The sequence below is a fragment of the Centropristis striata genome, chromosome 24 (assembly GCF_030273125.1).
Source record: "Centropristis striata isolate RG_2023a ecotype Rhode Island chromosome 24, C.striata_1.0, whole genome shotgun sequence".
NCBI lineage: Eukaryota > Metazoa > Chordata > Actinopteri > Perciformes > Serranidae > Centropristis > Centropristis striata.
In genome coordinates, this window is record NC_081540.1 from 327965 (window position 1) to 347434 (window position 19470).

Here is a 19470-nt window from a genome sequence, read left to right on the forward strand (position 1 = left end):
GTGTATATATAGTGTGTATAGTGTGTATATAGTGTGTATATAGTGTGTATAGTGTGTATAGTGTGTCTATATAGTGTGTATAGTGTGTATAGTGTGTATATAGTGTGTATAGTGTGTATTACTGGTGAGAACGGTGCGTCTCTTGCACTGCTCGTCCACGCCGCCCTGCTTCCTGCCGGAGGACGAGGTGGTGAACGGCGTCTCTTGTGTTTATATATAGTGTGTATATAGTGTGTGTATAGTGTGTATATAGTGTGTATAGTGTGTATATAGTGTATATAGTGTGTATTACTAGTGAGAACGGTGCGTCTCTTGCACTGCTCGTCCACGCCGCCCTGCTTCCTGCCGGAGGACGAGGTGGTGAACGGCGTCTCGAAGACGAAGCGGCGGATGTTGTGGCTCTTCTCGAAGTCGGTGCGGCGCTCCTCCTGCTCCTTCTCGTCCAGGTGAGGAGTCACATGGGTCACCTGGATGTAGGCCAGCTTAGAGTCCAGGTCCCGGGGGTTCACCTGCACAGGGGGGACACACCGGGACACCAGGATCAGGATCAGGATCAGGATTATAGGAGCTGATATCATCAGAATCTGGTGTTTAGTCCTGAATTACTGACATTTTTTTTAAAAGTTTTGGGACAGTAATATAATGTTGATGTGTAAAACAACATGATTTATGTTCTGCAGCTGCTGACGTCACTTAAAACAGCTGCAAGTTAACTCAGTAATATGTGTATTATTACGTTTCTCCCTCGTGCATTTAAAATAAACGTCTCTGAAGCTTAAAACAATGTGAGGAAAGGCTTCATGTTTATTATTGCTGCATTGCATTGCAGACTTTTTATTTATTTATGTATTTTAAAATGGAAAGGCCAGTTTCTTTATATGGCAACAAGTCAAAATGCTTCACACAAGACGTGGAAAACATCACGACAAAACACATGAATTAAAAATTAAAACAGCTAAAACAGAAGCGAAAATATATTGAAAATTACAGAAAAACTTACTAAATGAATGTTTTTTTAAAAGGCTTCAACCTTCATTTAAAAGAACAAAGAGTTGACATGACATGACAAGAGAGACATGTTGTGCATGAAAACGTCTGTATGGGAACTATAAAACACCTGTAAATAATGAATGACGTGGACTAAAACCTCCTCTAACTCCTCTCTCTTTCTCCTCCTCTCCTCTCCTCCCTCCTCCTCCTTCTCCTCTCTCCTGGTTACCTTCCCAGAGTCCTGGATGATCCTGACGTTCTCCGGTCCAAACTTATCGGAGTAAAGCTTCAGGAGGCGCTGGGAGATCTCAGACAGAGGAGTAAACTTGGGCTCCTTGTAGATGTACTCCTTCCCATCTTCATCCTCAAAGAAACCCTGAGGAGGAGGAGAAGAGGAGGAGGAGAGAGAGGAGGAGAATAGAGGAGAAGTTGTTTACTGTGAAAGTCTTGTAACCTATAAAGTGGTTTGTGACTCAGAACAGATCAAATATAAAATATAAAGAAAGAAAAGATTTCCCAGAGAAAAGAGAAACCATGTGAGACGTCTGAGGGAGAAACTAGAGACAGAAAACCACCAAACAGAGAAAATACACAACAATAACAACTATCACCTATAAACAATAACAACTATCACCTATAACCAATAACTATCTATCACCTATAACCAATAACTATCTACCACCTATAACCAATAACAACTATCACCTATAACCAATAACTATCTATCACCTATAACCAATAACTATCTATCACCTATAACCAATAACTATCTATCACCTATAACCAATAACTATCTATCACCTATAACCAATAACTATCTATCACCTATAACCAATAACTATCTATCACCTCATGCTGAGTTAAAAAAAAAAAACAGGATCATAAACACATCAGACATGCAAACAGCTGATCACCTCACACACACACACCATCTACTTATCATCTGTGAGTCATGTTTCTATGGAAACAGACAGACGTGAGGCTGTTTAGTCAGTGAACAGCTGATGGGAGGTGGATTACAGAGAAACAGAGTCACAGTTTGAGCTTTTATTTGACAGAAACGTCTCTAAAACTACAGCTGACTCAGCTACACAATCAGCTGTTCAGAGATCACAAACAGCCACCAAACTAAACTCTACACCACCTGAACTAAAGAGATCACACACACACACACAGTTAACCCTTCACACACACACACAGTTAACCCTTCACACACACACACACACACACACACACACACAGTTAACCCTTCACACACACACACCTCGGCCCAAACAGACTTACCGCGGCCTGGCAGCGCAGCAGGAGAGAGGAGAAATAAATAAAATGATGTTTTACAGCTTTAAATGCTTCAGTTTGCAGCTTTTTATCTGTGTTTGTAAAATATTTAATCATGATCATTTTCAACAGTCTGCATGTTGAATTCTGCAGAAATAGACATTATTTTATATTTAAACAGGGCGAGAACACCAATAAACATGTTTATTAGTCATGCAAAAGGCTTTTTTTGTCCACTAAAATAATAATAAAATGCAGATTTCCCTCATCTTGGTTGTGTGTGTGTATTATATGATGATGATTATTATTATATTATATTAAATAATGATTATTCTGATATTCTATGATCATGTAGTAGTTTAGTATCTGACCTGTCCGAAGAAGGCGACTCTGAAGAAGGTCCCCAGCAGTCTTTTCCCAGAATGCATCACTTCAATCACCTTGGTGTAGGCGCGGTGCAGCGTGTCGTACAGGTGAGTCAGTTTCTGAGGAAACACACAGAGAAATGTTTCAATAATAATAATATAAAATCTTTTCAGAGGATAAATCCAACTAGAAACAAACAAAACATCTCATCAACACTTTTTATTTCATCATAAATAATAATATTAATATTAATAATAATCTGCCTCATGACACTGAATGAAATGACTCTTGCACAGCACCATATATATGTTTATTTTATTTTATTTTATTTTATTTATTTATTTATAGGAAATTTCTGTTTTTTTCTGATACATTTGTAAAAAAAATTCTCGGAAATTTCTGATTATTTTCTAGTAAACTTTTGATTATTTTCTGGGATTTTTTATAATTTTTGTCTGGAATCACTTTTGCTCCTATATAAAAATACATATATATATATTTTTTTTAATTTATTTGTTTATTTTATTATTATTATTTTTTCCGAGGAAATTTGTGTTTTTTTCTGATGAATTTGCAGTTATTTTGTAGTAAACTTTTAATTATTTTCTGGGAATATTTATTTATTTTTTTCTGGATTTTTTTTTACAGTTTTGATGCTGTGGAAAAGATAAATAACAGACTGTAGAGCGCATATTTATTTAATATTTTTATTAAATATTTTTATTGTATATTTGTACCTCAAAGTCTCGTCTCTGCTCGTAGACGGGGATGATGAGCCGGTAGACGTCAGCGATCAGCTCGTAGCGCTCCGCCTTCCACAGACGCTCCGCACACTCCTCCAGGAGCTCCATCAGCACCTCCTGCTCCACACACACACACAGGGACACAGAGAGGGACACACACACACACACACACACACAGACAGTGAGTGTTTGCTGTTTGCTGTGAGGCGTGAGGAGGAAACAGACACTGTGTTCTTCTTCCATCAGACGAGAGGAAACAGATCCATCAGCTCTGCTTTTATCTGAGGACGAGTCCTCGTAAAGAGGACGAGTCCTCGTAAAGAGGACACACGGAGATAAAAGCCTCAAGATCTGTTGACAAACTCATAAAATCACACAGAGAAGAATCACTTTCACTGGTTTCACTGGAGCTGCTGTCTCTCTCTCTCTCAACACTCTGACCTTTCAAAATGACTAGAAAACTATGAAAAATGACTGTCCGTCCAGCTATCTATGAATCTATCTATGAATCTATCTATGAATCTATCTATGAATCTATCTATGAATCTATCTATCTATCTATCTTTCTAGGAATTCAGATGGGATCAACAGATATTGACCCAGGAGGAAAAAAAGACTCAAAATGGAAAAAAACCCCGATGTAAAATGACTTAAAATGTATTAAAAAGGACTTAAAATGACCACAAAAAGATGCAATATGACTGAAAAAACGTGTAAAATTACTGTCTCTGTAGGACGCTCTGTCCCTGCAGGACGCTCTGTCCCTGCAGGACGCTCTGTCCCTGTCCCTGCAGGATGATCTGTCTCTGTCTCTGCAGGACGCTCTGTCCCTGCAGTACGCTCTGTCTCTGCTGGACGCTCTGTCTCTGCAGGACACTCTGTCCCTGCAGTACGCTCTGTCCCTGCAGGACGCTCTGTCTCTGCAGGACGCTCTGTCTCTGCAGGACGCTCTGTCTCTGTCCCTGCAGGACGCTCTGTCTCTGCAGGACGCTCTGTCTCTGTCCCTGCAGGACGCTCTGTCCCTGCAGGACGCTCTGTCTCTGCAGGACGCTCTGTCTCTGTCCCTGCAGGACGCTCTGTCTCTGCAGGACGCTCTGTCTCTGTCCCTGCAGGACACTCTGTCCCTGCAGTACGCTCTGTCCCTGCAGGACGCTCTGTCCCTGCAGGACGCTCTGTCCCTGCAGGACGCTCTGTCTCTGCAGGACGCTCTGTCTCTGTCCCTGCAGGACGCTCTGTCCCTGCAGGACGCTCTGTCCCTGTCCCTGCAGGATGATCTGTCTCTGTCTCTGCAGGACGCTCTGTCCCTGCAGTACGCTCTGTCTCTGCTGGACGCTCTGTCTCTGCAGGACACTCTGTCCCTGCAGTACGCTCTGTCCCTGCAGGACGCTCTGTCTCTGCAGGACGCTCTGTCTCTGCAGGACGCTCTGTCTCTGTCCCTGCAGGACGCTCTGTCTCTGCAGGACGCTCTGTCTCTGTCCCTGCAGGACGCTCTGTCCCTGCAGGACGCTCTGTCTCTGCAGGACGCTCTGTCTCTGTCCCTGCAGGACGCTCTGTCTCTGCAGGACGCTCTGTCTCTGTCCCTGCAGGACACTCTGTCCCTGCAGTACGCTCTGTCCCTGCAGGACGCTCTGTCCCTGCAGGACGCTCTGTCTCTGCAGGACGCTCTGTCTCTGCAGGACGCTCTGTCTCTGTCCCTGCAGGACGCTCTGTCTCTGCAGGACGCTCTGTCTCTGTCCCTGCAGGACACTCTGTCCCTGCAGTACGCTCTGTCCCTGCAGGACGCTCTGTCTCTGCAGGACGCTCTGTCTCTGCAGGACGCTCTGTCTCTGTCCCTGCAGGACGCTCTGTCTCTGCAGGACGCTCTGTCTCTGTCTCTGCAGGACGCTCTGTCTCTGTCCCTGCAGGACGCTCTGTCCCTGCAGGACGCTCTGTCTCTGCAGGACGCTCTGTCTCTGTCCCTGCAGGACGCTCTGTCTCTGCAGGACGCTCTGTCTCTGTCTCTGCAGGACGCTCTGTCCCTGCAGGACGCTCTGTCTCTGCAGGACGCTCTGTCTCTGTCCCTGCAGGACGGGCTGTCTCTGTCCCTGCAGGACGCTCTGTCTCTGCAGGATGCTCTGTCTCTGTCCCTGTAGGACGCTCTGTCTCTGTCTCTGCAGGACGCTCTGTCCCTGTCTCTGCTGGACGCTCTGTCTCTGCAGGACACTCTGTCCCTGCAGGACGCTCTGTCCCTGTCCCTGCAGGATGATCTGTCTCTGTCTCTGCAGGACGCTCTGTCCCTGCAGGACGCTCTGTCTCTGCTGGACGCTCTGTCTCTGCAGGACGCTCTGTCTCTGCAGGACGCTCTGTCTCTGTCCCTGCAGGACGCTCTGTCCCTGCAGGACGCTCTGTCTCTGCAGGACGCTCTGTCTCTGTCTCTGCACGACGCTCTGTCCCTGCAGGACGCTCTGTCTCTGTCCCTGCAGGACGCTCTGTCTCTGCAGGACGCTCTGTCTCTGTCCCTGCAGGACGGGCTGTCTCTGTCCCTGCAGGACGCTCTGTCTCTGCAGGATGCTCTGTCTCTGTCCCTGTAGGACGCTCTGTCTCTGTCTCTGCAGGACGCTCTGTCCCTGTCTCTGCTGGACGCTCTGTCTCTGCAGGACACTCTGTCCCTGCAGGACGCTCTGTCCCTGTCCCTGCAGGATGATCTGTCTCTGTCTCTGCAGGACGCTCTGTCCCTGCAGGACGCTCTGTCTCTGCTGGACGCTCTGTCTCTGCAGGACACTCTGTCCCTGCAGGACACTCTGTCTCTGTCTCTGCAGGACGCTCTGTCTCTGCAGGACGCTCTGTCCCTGCAGGACGCTCTGTCTCTGTCCCTGCAGGACGCTCTGTCTCTGCAGGACGCTCTGTCCCTGCAGGACGCTCTGTCTCTGTCCCTGCAGGACGCTCTGTCTCTGCAGGACGCTCTGTCTCTGTCTCTGCACGACGCTCTGTCCCTGCAGGACGCTCTGTCTCTGTCCCTGCAGGACGCTCTGTCTCTGCAGGACGCTCTGTCTCTGTCTCTGCAGGACGCTCTGTCTCTGTCTCTGCAGGACGCTCTGTCCCTGCAGGACGCTCTGTCTCTGCAGGACGCTCTGTCTCTGTCCCTGCAGGACGGGCTGTCTCTGTCCCTGCAGGACGCTCTGTCTCTGCAGGATGCTCTGTCTCTGTCCCTGTAGGACGCTCTGTCTCTGTCTCTGCAGGACGCTCTGTCCCTGTCTCTGCTGGACGCTCTGTCTCTGCAGGACACTCTGTCCCTGCAGGACGCTCTGTCCCTGTCCCTGCAGGATGATCTGTCTCTGTCTCTGCAGGACGCTCTGTCCCTGCAGGACGCTCTGTCTCTGCTGGACGCTCTGTCTCTGCAGGACACTCTGTCCCTGCAGGACGCTCTGTCTCTGCAGGACGCTCTGTCTCTGCAGGACGCTCTGTCCCTGCAGGACGCTCTGTCTCTGTCCCTGCAGGACGCTCTGTCTCTGCAGGACGCTCTGTCTCTGTCTCTGCAGGACGCTCTGTCCCTGCAGGACGCTCTGTCTCTGTCCCTGCAGGACGCTCTGTCTCTGCAGGACGCTCTGTCTCTGTCTCTGCACGACGCTCTGTCCCTGCAGGACGCTCTGTCTCTGTCCCTGCAGGACGCTCTGTCCCTGCAGGACGCTCTGTCTCTGCAGGACGCTCTGTCTCTGTCCCTGCAGGACGCGCTGTCTCTGTCCCTGCAGGACGCTCTGTCTCTGCAGGATGCTCTGTCTCTGTCCCTGTCTCTGCAGGACGCTCTGTCTCTGTCTCTGTCCCTGCAGGACGCTCTGTCCCTGTCTCTGCTGGACGCTCTGTCTCCTGCCCTGTCCCTGGTTCCTCCCTGTGATTAGCCGCTCTTGCGTCCCTCCCTGAGTCAAAGTTCAGCCGTCCTGATTGTCCTCAGAGAGATAAGAGTCCTTCTGAGACACGTGAGACACATCCTGAGTTCTTGAGCAACACAGAGACACAGAGACACAGAGACAGAGGGACAGAGGGACATGTCCCCGTACCTCGTTAAAGTGGACGTCCTGCATCCCGACGTCCTCCATCATGGCCGCCTCCTCGTCGATGTTGGGAGTGATGACGCGGAACGCCGAGCAGCCCTGACGGAACATTCCTGAAGACAGAAAACACACAAAAAAAGACTAATAAACACTCAGTGTCACTGTTCTAAAATCATAATTACTTTATTTAATTCAGTTAGTCAGGTAGAGCAGCCCTGTTTGGGATAAAATAATGTCATTTTTTGGCAGAATTCAACATGCAAACTGTGAAATAGTAACTGCAGCAGGATCATGGATCATTTTCAACACAAACAGATAAAAACCTGCAAACTGAAGCATTTAAAGCTGCTGTTAAACATTATTTAAAGTGGAAATAATCATCACACAAAGCAGTGACACATGCAGGAACAATAAACCTAAAATATACAGATTTTACTGGGACTTCATTGCAATAAACATAAAAAAAGTATGTAGAAATAAGTATATCATGATGCAGATGTGTAATAAATCCTGTCAGGTTTGTCTGCAGGAGGACAAGCACACAACTGTTCAAATGTTTGTTTCTGGATTGCTCAGAGCTGTACTTTACTAGCAGTATTATATTTAATATCTGTACTCTGTCCTATAATAAATAAAGTTCTCTGTGATCTTATCTAATCTGAGCTGGAACATGAAACTAAAGCTCAGCAGCAGCAGAATGAGTCACTGAGCAAAGACACGCTCTCTTTATGGTCATAAAACACAACTTTACTGTTTATAGGCGCCATAAACACAAAGAATCACAAATAATCTGCAGATTATCTCTTATTATATTATCTCTTCTCTCCAAACACTGCACATGTGCACGTATTTATACCTCGTTCACTCTCTTCCTTATTACATATAACGACTATTAATAGATTTGTCTGTCTGTCTAAAGCAGACAGTGTTTAACCCCATTTATATCTTATTTTATACATATATATATCTTATATTGTAGTAGTTTAATATATATATTGTGCATTCTAGTCATATACACTTCATAGTGTTTTAAATATATACTATATCCACAGGATATTCATAGAAAAGGTTCCTTCTGTGTTAAAATGATTTTAAAAAAGACGTAAATGATTTTAAAAAATGAAGAAAAAAATAATAAAAACTACTTAAAATCTATCTATCTATCTATCTATCTATCTATCTATCTATCTATCTATCTATCTATCTATCTATCTATCTATCTATCTATCTATCTATCTATCTATCTATCTCTCTATCTATCTATCTATCTATCTATCTATCTATCTATAAGACTTAAAATTACCCCCCAAAAAAGGCGTAAAATGCCAAAAAATACGTAAAATTACAACAACAAAACATGTAAAATGTCTAAAAAAAACTTTGACCAAAAAAAAGATTTGAACTGACCAAAAATGACTTAAAAAAGACTTAAAATGAATTAAAAAGACTTAAAGAAATACTTAAATGACTTAAAAAAGACTTAAAATAACAAAAAAAGACATAAAATCTAGCAGTCTTTCCATCCATCCTTCTATCTATGTCAACATTTCACCAGTTAGTCCAGTTTTCCTCTTGAACTCTTGAAACTGAAGATAATATGTGTGTGATGCAGCAGGTGTGACGTGTCGTGACCTTTGACCTCATGGTGACGTTAAACAACAACAACAGAAGGTTAATAATGTAGAAACTGTGAAACCAGAAACCTGAGAGGATCTTATCTCAGAGACCTTTGGACAGGAGAACAGCTGGATGTTCACCACTTTATATATAAATAATATAAATATATAGTCAATAAATGAAGCACTGACTGGTCTGACTGGTCTGACTGGTTTACTGCATTAATGATGTGAGACATAAAGAGTTTTATAACAGATCAGAATGATTTATTCAGTAAACACCAGCAGAATAAATCTCTTTATTATAGACTAACTGTTCAACAGTCAGTGTGTTAATCTTTAGCTCCGACTCGTTAAATATTATATTACAGCCTCATTAAAACGTGTTCACATGTTCAACACACACACACACACACACACACTCACACACACACACACACACACACAGTAACACACACACACACACACTGCTGCTTCCTGTTTGCTCACCTTTCCTCCACAGGTACTCTGCTACCAGCGCTGCTACGTGGACGTAGCACATGGCGGCCTGAAGGGGAGGCAGAGGGACAGGTCAACAACAACAACAACAACAACAACAACAACAACAACAGCAACAGCAACAACAACAACAACCCTGCAGGGGAGACAGAGGGACAGGTTAGCACCAAATCTGGTGCAATCAGAGCAAAGATCAAAGGACCAATCAGAGCAATCAACAGAATTAACTGCAGCTGTAGAATGTTCCAGAACAGTGACAGCAGCCAGAGGTGGACAGACTGGAGTTTCTGGCCTCGAACAGAAAGCATTTCTGGCAAAACCATAATACCTATCATTGATCCGACTTCACTTTGAGCGTCCCGAGTTATTCCTGAACGTCTGCATATGTTTTTTTTTAAGAAAAATGAAAAAATAGCTTTGTTAGAGTGATCTAAAAAAACTGTTAAATCTCCCTTTTTCAGAAATCTTCCTGTGTTTTTAATATGGGAGCCAATGAGGCTGTTGGTGGTGTTGGTGGATCATCTGTGCGTCCTACGCCCAAACTATAACTCTGACAGCTTTACCAGAGGATTGTGAGGGAGAAGACTAATTTTCCTACGTTTCTATGTATAAATTATTTCTGTAGAGTGGAATTTGCGGCCTGGAGTGCAGTTTTCAAATTTATTTTTTGAGTTTTTTCTCTCCCTCTACACTCTGGTGATGATGTCACACACTGTGACACGAACATTTCGTGCAATACACACCCATTATAATCTCAGAATTTCTCCAAAAATGATCATGGTCATTGAACAGGGATTGATAAAAAACTATATGACCTATCGAAACGTGGATTAATACACCGATACACAAGACTTGTGTCTACTGTTTAAAGTTTAAATGGAGTCTCCAGGTGAAATTATGCCGGAGAAGTAGACGTTTAAAAATCTCCAATTATTGTCCTTTTTCCCTCATTTTTTCCGGCCGTCCCATTCACTTCAATGCAAAATTTTGGGCAGTTTTTCATGACTTACGTCTTAGTCTTAGGTCTGAGTTCTCTATCAGGTCTCTAACAGTATTTAACAGTGTTTAACCCTTTAATAACAGGTCCTCCTACCTCCGACAGGTCCGAGTTCTTGCTGTGGATGCGGGCCATGCTGTCCAGCCAGGTCTTCCTGAGCTCGGGGGTGCTGGTGTAGGACTTGGCCAGGCTGTACTGCAGGTCCACCAGCATCTCCGGGTCGTTCTCGTGCTCCTTCATCTGCTCCGTCGCCATCAGGACCGTCCGGATCCGCTTCGTCAGGTCCTTCACCTCCGACGGGAACGCCGTGTGCTAAAACAACAACAACAACAACAACAACAAGGGTTATTTTCAAGGATGAGACCTTTACAGAAGTGTCTTCATGGTGTCCTCCTCTGTCTCCTCCTCTGTCTCCTCCTCTATCTCCTCCTCTGTCTCCTCCTCTGTCTCCTCCCCACCTTGATGCTCTTGTCGCTGTTAGCACAGTTGTTGATGATGGACAGAGACTGTTGGAACCTCGTCCCCCCGATCCCGATGACATCAGCGATCAGCTGACTGACGGCGATCACCACCTGGAGGACAGACAGACAGACTGATGATGGAGCATGGGTCCCTGTAGTGTCCCCTGAGCGTCCCCAGAGCGTCCCCTGAGTGTCCCCTGAGCGTCCCCTGTAGCGTCCCCTGAGTGTCCCCTGAGCGTCCCCTGAGCGTCCCCTGAGCGTCCCCAGAGCGTCCCCTGAGTGTCCCCTGAGTGTCCCCAGAGCGTCCCCTGAGTGTCCCCTGAGCGTCCCCTGAGCGTCCCCTGAGTGTCCCCTGAGCGTCCCCTGAGCGTCCCCTGAGCGTCCCCTGAGCGTCCCCAGAGCGTCCCCTGAGCGTCCCCTGAGCGTCCCCTGAGCGTCCCCTGAGCGTCCCCAGAGCGTCCCCTGAGTGTCCCCTGAGCGTCCCCTGAGCGTCCCCTGTAGCGTCCCCTGAGCGTCCCCTGTAGCGTCCCCTGTAGTGTCCCCTGTAGCGTCCCCTGAGCGTCCCCAGAGCGTGCGGCGGTACCTGCAGGTGCGTCCTGACGAAGGACTTGCGTCCCGTGTAGTCGTAGTTGCTCTTCATGAGGAAGTAGAGCAGGTGAGCGGCGTCGCTGCGGATCGAACTCAGCTTCCAGTTGCAACACTTCAAGATCTCGTAGCACAGAGACGCACACATGTCGGCCCGGCCGTCGAAGAAGCTGCACGGGAACTACACACACACACACACACATGCAGGGGACACATAGAGGGGACACACACACACACACACACACACAGACAGGGGACACAGAGGGGACATGCATGCATGTTAACATAAGACTGTGTTGATGTGGCAGTAAAAAGAGTAAAAACTCCATTATCATTATCTCACTTTTACATTTATTGTGGAACACATTTGTGTGCAGGTGCATACGAAAATCCCCTTCAAAATAAAAGCACTGCGGTTGGTTTGATTTCTAATTTCAGGGTAATCGACGTGGTCCAGGTCTGCTTTGACTGCTCCACTTAGAATGACCAAAAAAAGACGGAAAATGACAAAAAATATATACAAAATGCCAAAAAAGACAAAAAAAAAGACAAAAAGGTGTAAAATGACTTAAAAAAAGACGTGAAATTACCAAAAAAAAGACGTAAAAATAACAAAAAAAAGAGACATCAAATTACCAAAAAAAGACATAAAAACTGAAGAGACTCAGAGGACATTTAGAGACAACCCAGCAGTGAAACATGTGATTTCAGGCAGACTGTCACCTTGTAGATGAAGGTCCTGAGGGAGGTGAAGACCTGCTTCAGGGACGTCTCAGACTGAGGAATCTGAAGGAAACACAGGTGGACCTGGAACACCTTCTTCATCAGGGGGTTGTGACCCAGATCTGAGTTCAGCTGAGTCTGGGACAGAGAGAGAGGACAGACAGAGAGACAGACAGAGAGAGACAGACAGAGCAGAGGACAGCAGAGTGTGAGGACATCAGAGTGTGAGGACATCAGTGTGTGAGGACATCAGAGTGTGAGGACATCAGTGTGTCCAGCTGCAGGATGACGAGGTGCTCTGAGATGTTTTCTACCTTGAACCCCATGATGAAGATGCTGAGCGTGTCCAGCACGGTGAGACAGACCTCGGTGGACACGTTGGCCTCCAGGAGACACTGGCTGCTGACGTCAGCCTCCGTGTGACAGAACACTGCAACACACAGACACACACTCTGCATCACAGATCAGCTGGTTCACTACAGGGTTAATACCAGCTGGAACATGTTCCTGCAGCTCCTCCTGCAGCCTGCAGGGGGCAGTAAGGCACCACAGAGGTTTTCTTCCTTTTGTCATTTTGTGTCTTTTTTGGTCATTTTGTGTCTTTTTTTTAGTCATTTGTGTCTTTTGTTGTGTCTTTTTTAGTTATTTTGTGTCTTTTTTGGTCATTTTGTGTCTGTTTTTAGTCATTTTGTGTCTTTTGTTGTGTCTTTTTTAGTTATTTTGTGTCTTTTTGGTCATTTTGCGTCTTTTTTGGTCATTTTGTGTCTGTTTTTAGTCATTTTGTGTCTTTTTTTTAGTTATTTTGTGTCTTTTTTGGTCATTTTGTGTCTTTTTTGTCATTTTGTGTCTTTTTGTGTCTTTTTTGTGTCATTTTTAGTTATTTTGTGTCTTTTTTTGGTCGTTTTGTGTCTTTTTTGTGTCTTTTTTGTGTCATTTTGTGTCTTTTTGTGTCATTTTTTTGTAATTTTGTGTCTTACAAAATCTATTTGAGCTTGTCTCCAGTTTTACTTGGTATATCATCATCAAACTGAAACTGGCCTCATGGAGTTTACAGCCAGAACTTTAGAGGTAAATGTACAGTAGGGCTCCACGCTGCTTTGTTTTCTAGTCTGGATTATTTGGAGCTTTTAGAGACTCCACAGGGTTAAAATCAGCTGTGAGATGTTCCTGCAGCTCCTCCTGCAGCCTGCAGGGGGCAGTAGAGCACCAGAGAGCACCAGAGAGGTTTCCTTACTGTTGTTGAAGGTGTGGGCGTTCTCCAGCGTTCCCAGCTGCTGCAGGCGTGCGTGAAGGATCCCCGCCCTGTTACGAGACACGGGCAGAGTCAGAGACTTCCTGTCTGCAGCCACAGGCCCCGCCCCCTCCTGGCTCCTGGTGGAGACGGAAATAAAAACACCGTCAGGACCTCAGAGTTCATGCAAAACCACCATATGCAGGAATATCATGTGTTAAAAGTGAGAATAAGTGATGCAGCTTCATGCATTTAATGCAGCAGTGAGACAGCAGTGAGGTCTTACCATGCAGCAGGGGCCCCGGGGCCAGCAGGGGCCACAACAACAACAACAACAACAACAACAACAAACAACCGCAGCAGAGAGAGGAGAGGGTTAAAGGTTACAGACTGAGCCAGGCTGCAGCAGAGTAAGAGTCAGATTACTGCACACATGATCAATAATCATAATAATAATAATTAGTTTCATTATTTATCTCCTTCAGTTTGTACCTGACGATGAATCTCTTCCCCATGTATCTGAACTGGTGCAGGCACACTCTGCACACACACAAAACAACACATTAAAACTTATAAACAGGTCATGCATAATAACATACATTATCCAGCAATAAACAAAGCTTTAAATATGCTTTTATTGACTTTATTCTGCACACATTTCTACTTTCTGCAGGATGTTGTGAAGCCAAACTGCAGCTCAGGAAAAAGCTTTTTATAATCTGCAAAACTGAGCAATTTAGTCACTTTAAAGGGATTATTTTGCACCAGAAAAGTCATTAAAATGTCAGTTATTTAAATAAATGTGATGTAAAATGGCAGTTAAAAGGTTCAAAAGGAACATAAAAGCTCATGACTGTTACTAGAATTATTCATTTAGATTTAATTATCTTCCATATCAGTAAAAAAAAAGTATTCTTATTTATTTATTTTCAACAATACACCTTTACACATTCATATGTGCATCAATGTTGTATGCAATGTGAATTTTATGTCTAATTCTTGTAAGTTTTGCATGTTTTTTTAAAAGTTTGATTGGCATTAAAATAAAAGAAGATAGAGAGGAAAAGTGGATTGTTTTTGTTGTTTTTTGGGAGGTGAAATCCAGTTTTTAACCTCTGGGAACATGCAAATACATTCTAATAAAAAGGTGAGTTTAAAACAAACATATGTATAGATATATATAAAGATAAATAATGATGAATTGTGTTAGTTTGGTACTCACTCTATGAGAGAGAAGAAGTCCATGAGTTCAGAGGGAGCAGCTTTGTTCCAGTAAGCGAACAGAGCCTCTGAGGAGAGAGAAGGATGATTATGAATATGAATATTAATATTAATAGATTAATAGATTAATAGATCCTGTGTTGTGTCTGAGGCGGACCTACCCTCTGACATGCTCTTCAGGATGTGGAGGAAACACATGAGCAGGTTTTTGATCTCGTCTCGGTCCAGTTTGTCGCAGCGCAGCACGCTGCTGCTGCCCAGCGCCGACTGGTTCTGACGGGAAACAGACTTTATTACTGACTGAGACAGATAAAAAGCTTCAGTCAGACGCCTTCACACAGGAGAAATGTCAAGAGTTTTCCTGCAGCAGCAGATAGCAACATGAAGAGGAAACTCTTTTCAAGGTTTTAAAGGTTTAAATGAGCAGAAACACTCAGAGGAGGAGAAGAATCCTGCACACATCTCTGAAGCTTTTAGCCTCAAAACTGGAGTTTGCAAAAGCAAAAAGCATCAAATCTGCAGTTTGAGGTAGCAACATGAAGAGCAGGTTGGAGGAAACACACTTGAGTTTAAATCAGCTGAAACACTCCCTGACGAGGGACACTCAGAGGAGAAGAATCCTGGATCAGACTGAACACATCTCTGCAGCTTTTAGCCTCAAAACTGGAGTTTGCAAAAGCAAAAAGCATCAAATCTGCAGAGATTTGATGCTGAAAGTGCAACCAGAAGTGTGTGGAGCTGCAGCAGCTCTGGCCTTTGAAACAGCAACATGAAGAGGAAACACCTTTAAAGGTTTTAAAGGTTTTAAATCAGCTGAAACACTCCCTGACGAGGGACACTCAGAGAAGAAGACTCCTGGATCAGACTGAACACATCTCTGCAGCTTTTAGTCTCTAAACTTGGATTTGCAACATCCAGAAGCATGAATCTGCAGAGATTTGGTGTCCAGCTGTAACCAGAGATCTGTGGAGCTGCAGAGTCACACTGAATACTTGAAGGTTCTCCTCCAGCCTCTGAGGACCAGGGTCAGGACCAGGATCAGGATCAGGGTCCTGCAGCAGGTCCAGCAGCGGGACAGACAGCAGGGAGAAGTCCATGGTGGCTCTCTTGGTGGTCCGGCTCAGAGCGGGGACCTGGTCCTGGTCCTGGGGCTCCAGGGGCAGCGGGGGCACGTTGACCGAGTGCCTCCTGGTGAACTTCTCCTTATGGGGGGAGGTGAGAGTGGAGAGAGAGGAGGAGGAGGGGGAGGAGCAGCTCTGGGACAGTAGACATGGATTATAGATCATCTAGCAGCTCTGATCTCCAGTATGAGAGGAGTTTAACTCTACCTTCTCCAGGGAGTTGGTCCTGTCGCTGCTCTTCTCCAGGAGACTGTTTCCAGAGTCGGTGGACACCAGAGAACCTCTGGAGTCGGCGTGGTGGACCGAGCTCACGTTGGGAGTGGAGCTGTGAGGAGACGCTGCAGGGACAGATCACAGATTAGATCTACAGTCTACAAGAGGTTAAACATCTAATGCACAGATAAAACCTGCAGAACAGTGTGAGGAGACGCTGCAGGGACAGACACACAACATGTAAGATAAATCTACAGCATGCAAGACAGCATGCAGAAGAGCTAAAACATCTAATTCACAGTTAAAACCTGCAAATCAATGATGTATGATGATGCAAACAGATTTTAAATTGCACATTTTACAGCAAAATGATTGGTGCAAAGGTGAAAATATTGATGCATTTCACCTTCAAGACATGCCTTTATCTTTTTAAGACATGCATATCTTTTGATATAAATGTGTGGAAAAGCACAGGAGGAAAGCTGCCAGATCTTTGTTTTTTATTGTAACTGATTGTGTTCTGATATGTCCTCATATTGATCACAGGCTGTATCACTGTCTTATCATTTACTAATTAATCTTTATATCTATGGTGCTTGTCCTCCAGAGGGCTGTAAATCTATCTGTAGAAGATCTGAAAACATTTACTGAACAATTAAAAACTAAAAAACAATGAGGCGAGACAAAGGGATAAGTATTATAGTATTATTATAGTAATTAGGGATATGCATTCATCTTCTTTATATTTCTTCTTTTTATTAAAACAATATATTTTTGTTTCAATGTGTGGAAAAGCACAGGAGGAAAACTGTCAGATCATAGTTTTTGTAGCAACTAATCAAATACAAATCATATTGTTACAGAATCACTGTTGTCACGCGCTAATGACACGTTTTATTTATTAATGTGGTTGCATCAGTGCTGATTCTGCACTGATAGTGTGGTGAGTGTGTACCTGTCCCAGAGATGACCCCGAACACGTCTTTGTGCAGAGCGTTCTCCATGCAGCCGCCTGGTTTCTGAGGCGTCACGCTGCAGGGGGGCAGCAGAGAGTCCTCCCGGGGGTTCTGGACAGACAGGGACATGTCAAACACACAGCAGAGAGACTCATAACTCCACTAGAAGACACTTTATTCAACTATAGGGGCAGCAGAGAGTCCTCCCGGGGGTTCTGGGACATGTAGTTCCCTGTCCTACCACCAGGGGGACATGCAGACTTACAGTGTGGCTGCTGAGGCCAGGCGTCTCCTTGGTGTCCAGCCGGTGGACGTTCTCCTGCAGGAGGCCCAGCAGAGGGAGGTAGAGGGTGGCCAGACGGGCCTGCTGGCTCTGAAACACAGAGAGAGAGGTCAGGACCTGTAACCATAGTAACCTCAATAACCACAGTAACTAACCTCTGACCTCAGTAACCACAGTAACTGACCTCAGTAACCACAGTAACTGACCTCAGTTACCACAGTAACTGACCTCTGTAACCACAGTAACCATAGTAACTGACCTCAGTAACCTCAATAACCACAGTAACTGACCTCTGACCTCAGTAACCGCAGTAACTGACCTCAGTAACCACAGTAACCAAAGTAACTGACCTCAGTTTAAACTCACCTTGGCGGCGTATCGATCGTCGAAGGTGTGTTTGATCATCAGACCCTTCAGGACCTGGATGGCGATCTGTCGGACCTCCCTGACCTCCTGCAGAGCTCCTCCCACCTCCCTCAGCAGGAGGCCCACCAGGAAGTGGTTCCTGCAGAAGTCGTCCGTCAGAGAGTAGTCCAGCTGGAGGTCTATTAATAAATATAATATTATTAATAATCAGAGAGTAGTCCAGCTGGAGATCTATTAATAAATATAACATCAATAATATAAATTAATGATCAGAGCAGCACTTTGTAAAGGGTTCCAGAGGAGATTTCATCACTTCTTCTCATTTAACCATCAGAATAAACTGGTACCAGTAAAGAGTTTTTAGTGTTAGTTTACCCTGGAACCTCTGGATGCGTCCCTTCCCAAAGGGCATCGGCAGGTTCAGAGGGACGAAGTGTTCGTGGCTGCAGACGACTCGCAGGAACTCAAACTTGAACTCATACAGAGTCTGACAGGAACCAGAGACACAGACACATGTTAGAGAGGATCCTGGTTCAGGACTCTGACCACCAGGTTCTAGATCTCATCCTGTGGTCCAGGACTGTGACCAGCAGGAGGAGGTCTGGTCTATCTGGTCTCACCTTGGGGTCTCCTGGCATGAAGCAGTTCATGTAGTTGTTGATCTGCTTGAAGGTGAATCCTCGGTCCATGAAGGTGAAGCAGCGCTGAGGAGACATCAGGGGTTAGATAAACCAGTTAGACATTAATCAGCTGAGAGGAGATTAAAACTGTATGAAATAGATTAAAACTCGTCTTCATCACCTTGCTGAAGAGGGCCAGGCTGTGGTTAGTTACCTTGATGAAGAGGGCCAGGCTGTGGTTGGCGTTGCGAGCAGCGTCCAGGTTGTCTTTGTACTTCTGGGTGATGTGAGGCATCAACATGTTGACCAGCGTCTCCACGGCGTGGTAGAAGGACGCTGAGAAACGCTGGTTCCTGGACAGCTGAGACCAGAGGAAACAGTTCAAGGGGTCAAGGGTCAAAGGTTCAAAGGGTTCAGGCTCTCTACTCTCTCCTCAGTCTACACAACCTCACTTGGCTCAATCCTCCTCCATCATGGCTGCTCATACCGTTGTTATGCTGATGATACCCAGCTGTTCCTTCCTTCCCACCAAACGACCCCACAGTCTCGTATCTCTGCTGGTCTTGCTGACATCTCCACATAATGACAGAACACCACCTCCAGCTCAACCTCTCTGAGACGGAGCTCCTGGTCATCCCACCCCGCCACCTTATACCAGCCTATCAATCTCCAGCTTGGATCCATCAACTTGTCCCACCAGCTCTGCAGGAACCTGGCTGTCATGACTGATGACCAGCTGACCTTCAAGGTTCATGTATCCTGAATAGCCTGATCTTGTAGATTCTCCCTGAACAACATCAGAAGATCAGACCCTATCTGACCCAGCAATCCACCAACTCCTGGTCCAGGCCCTTGTGTTATCCCGTCTAGACTACTGTAACTCTCTACTGGCAGGTCTTCCTGCTGCTCCACCAAACCTCTGAGATGATCCGTCCGGTCTTCAACCAGCCAGGAGAGCTCATGTCAGTCCTCATCTCTCTCTGGCTCCTGGTCTCAGTAGCATCACATCAAAGCCTTGAATATCAACAGACACAGCTCCTTCTGATCTGAACTCCTTTGTTCAGGTTCACAAACCCTCCGGTCCACTACGCTCCTCCAGTGAAAGACGTCTGGCTGAAGGCCTCTACGTCTCTAACCAGACTCTGAGTCCTGATCAATCTTTCTTCAGTCTCAA

The 19470-nt window shown here is 45.5% G+C and overlaps 1 protein-coding gene across 2 annotated transcripts in view; it reads right to left on the reverse strand.

Annotated features, from left to right (window-relative positions):
- Positions 1-19470, reverse strand: part of LOC131963131 (dedicator of cytokinesis protein 9-like) — a 67282-nt gene that overhangs the window by 7452 nt on the left and 40360 nt on the right. For both annotated transcript variants that reach the window (XM_059328279.1, XM_059328280.1), the window contains exons 27-48: positions 18511-18657; positions 18297-18380; positions 18052-18163; positions 17677-17855; positions 17293-17400; positions 17027-17138; positions 16066-16196; positions 14899-15010; positions 14739-14805; positions 14009-14056; positions 13520-13656; positions 12600-12715; positions 12286-12423; positions 11561-11743; positions 10975-11088; positions 10613-10828; positions 9511-9568; positions 7412-7518; positions 3372-3494; positions 2640-2753; positions 1220-1366; positions 293-509 (exon numbers count right to left, since the gene is read on the reverse strand). In XM_059328279.1, the coding sequence (XP_059184262.1) occupies positions 293-509; positions 1220-1366; positions 2640-2753; positions 3372-3494; positions 7412-7518; positions 9511-9568; positions 10613-10828; positions 10975-11088; positions 11561-11743; positions 12286-12423; positions 12600-12715; positions 13520-13656; positions 14009-14056; positions 14739-14805; positions 14899-15010; positions 16066-16196; positions 17027-17138; positions 17293-17400; positions 17677-17855; positions 18052-18163; positions 18297-18380; positions 18511-18657 (2770 nt within the window). The remainder of the gene's footprint in view (positions 1-292; positions 510-1219; positions 1367-2639; positions 2754-3371; positions 3495-7411; positions 7519-9510; positions 9569-10612; positions 10829-10974; positions 11089-11560; positions 11744-12285; positions 12424-12599; positions 12716-13519; positions 13657-14008; positions 14057-14738; positions 14806-14898; positions 15011-16065; positions 16197-17026; positions 17139-17292; positions 17401-17676; positions 17856-18051; positions 18164-18296; positions 18381-18510; positions 18658-19470) is intronic.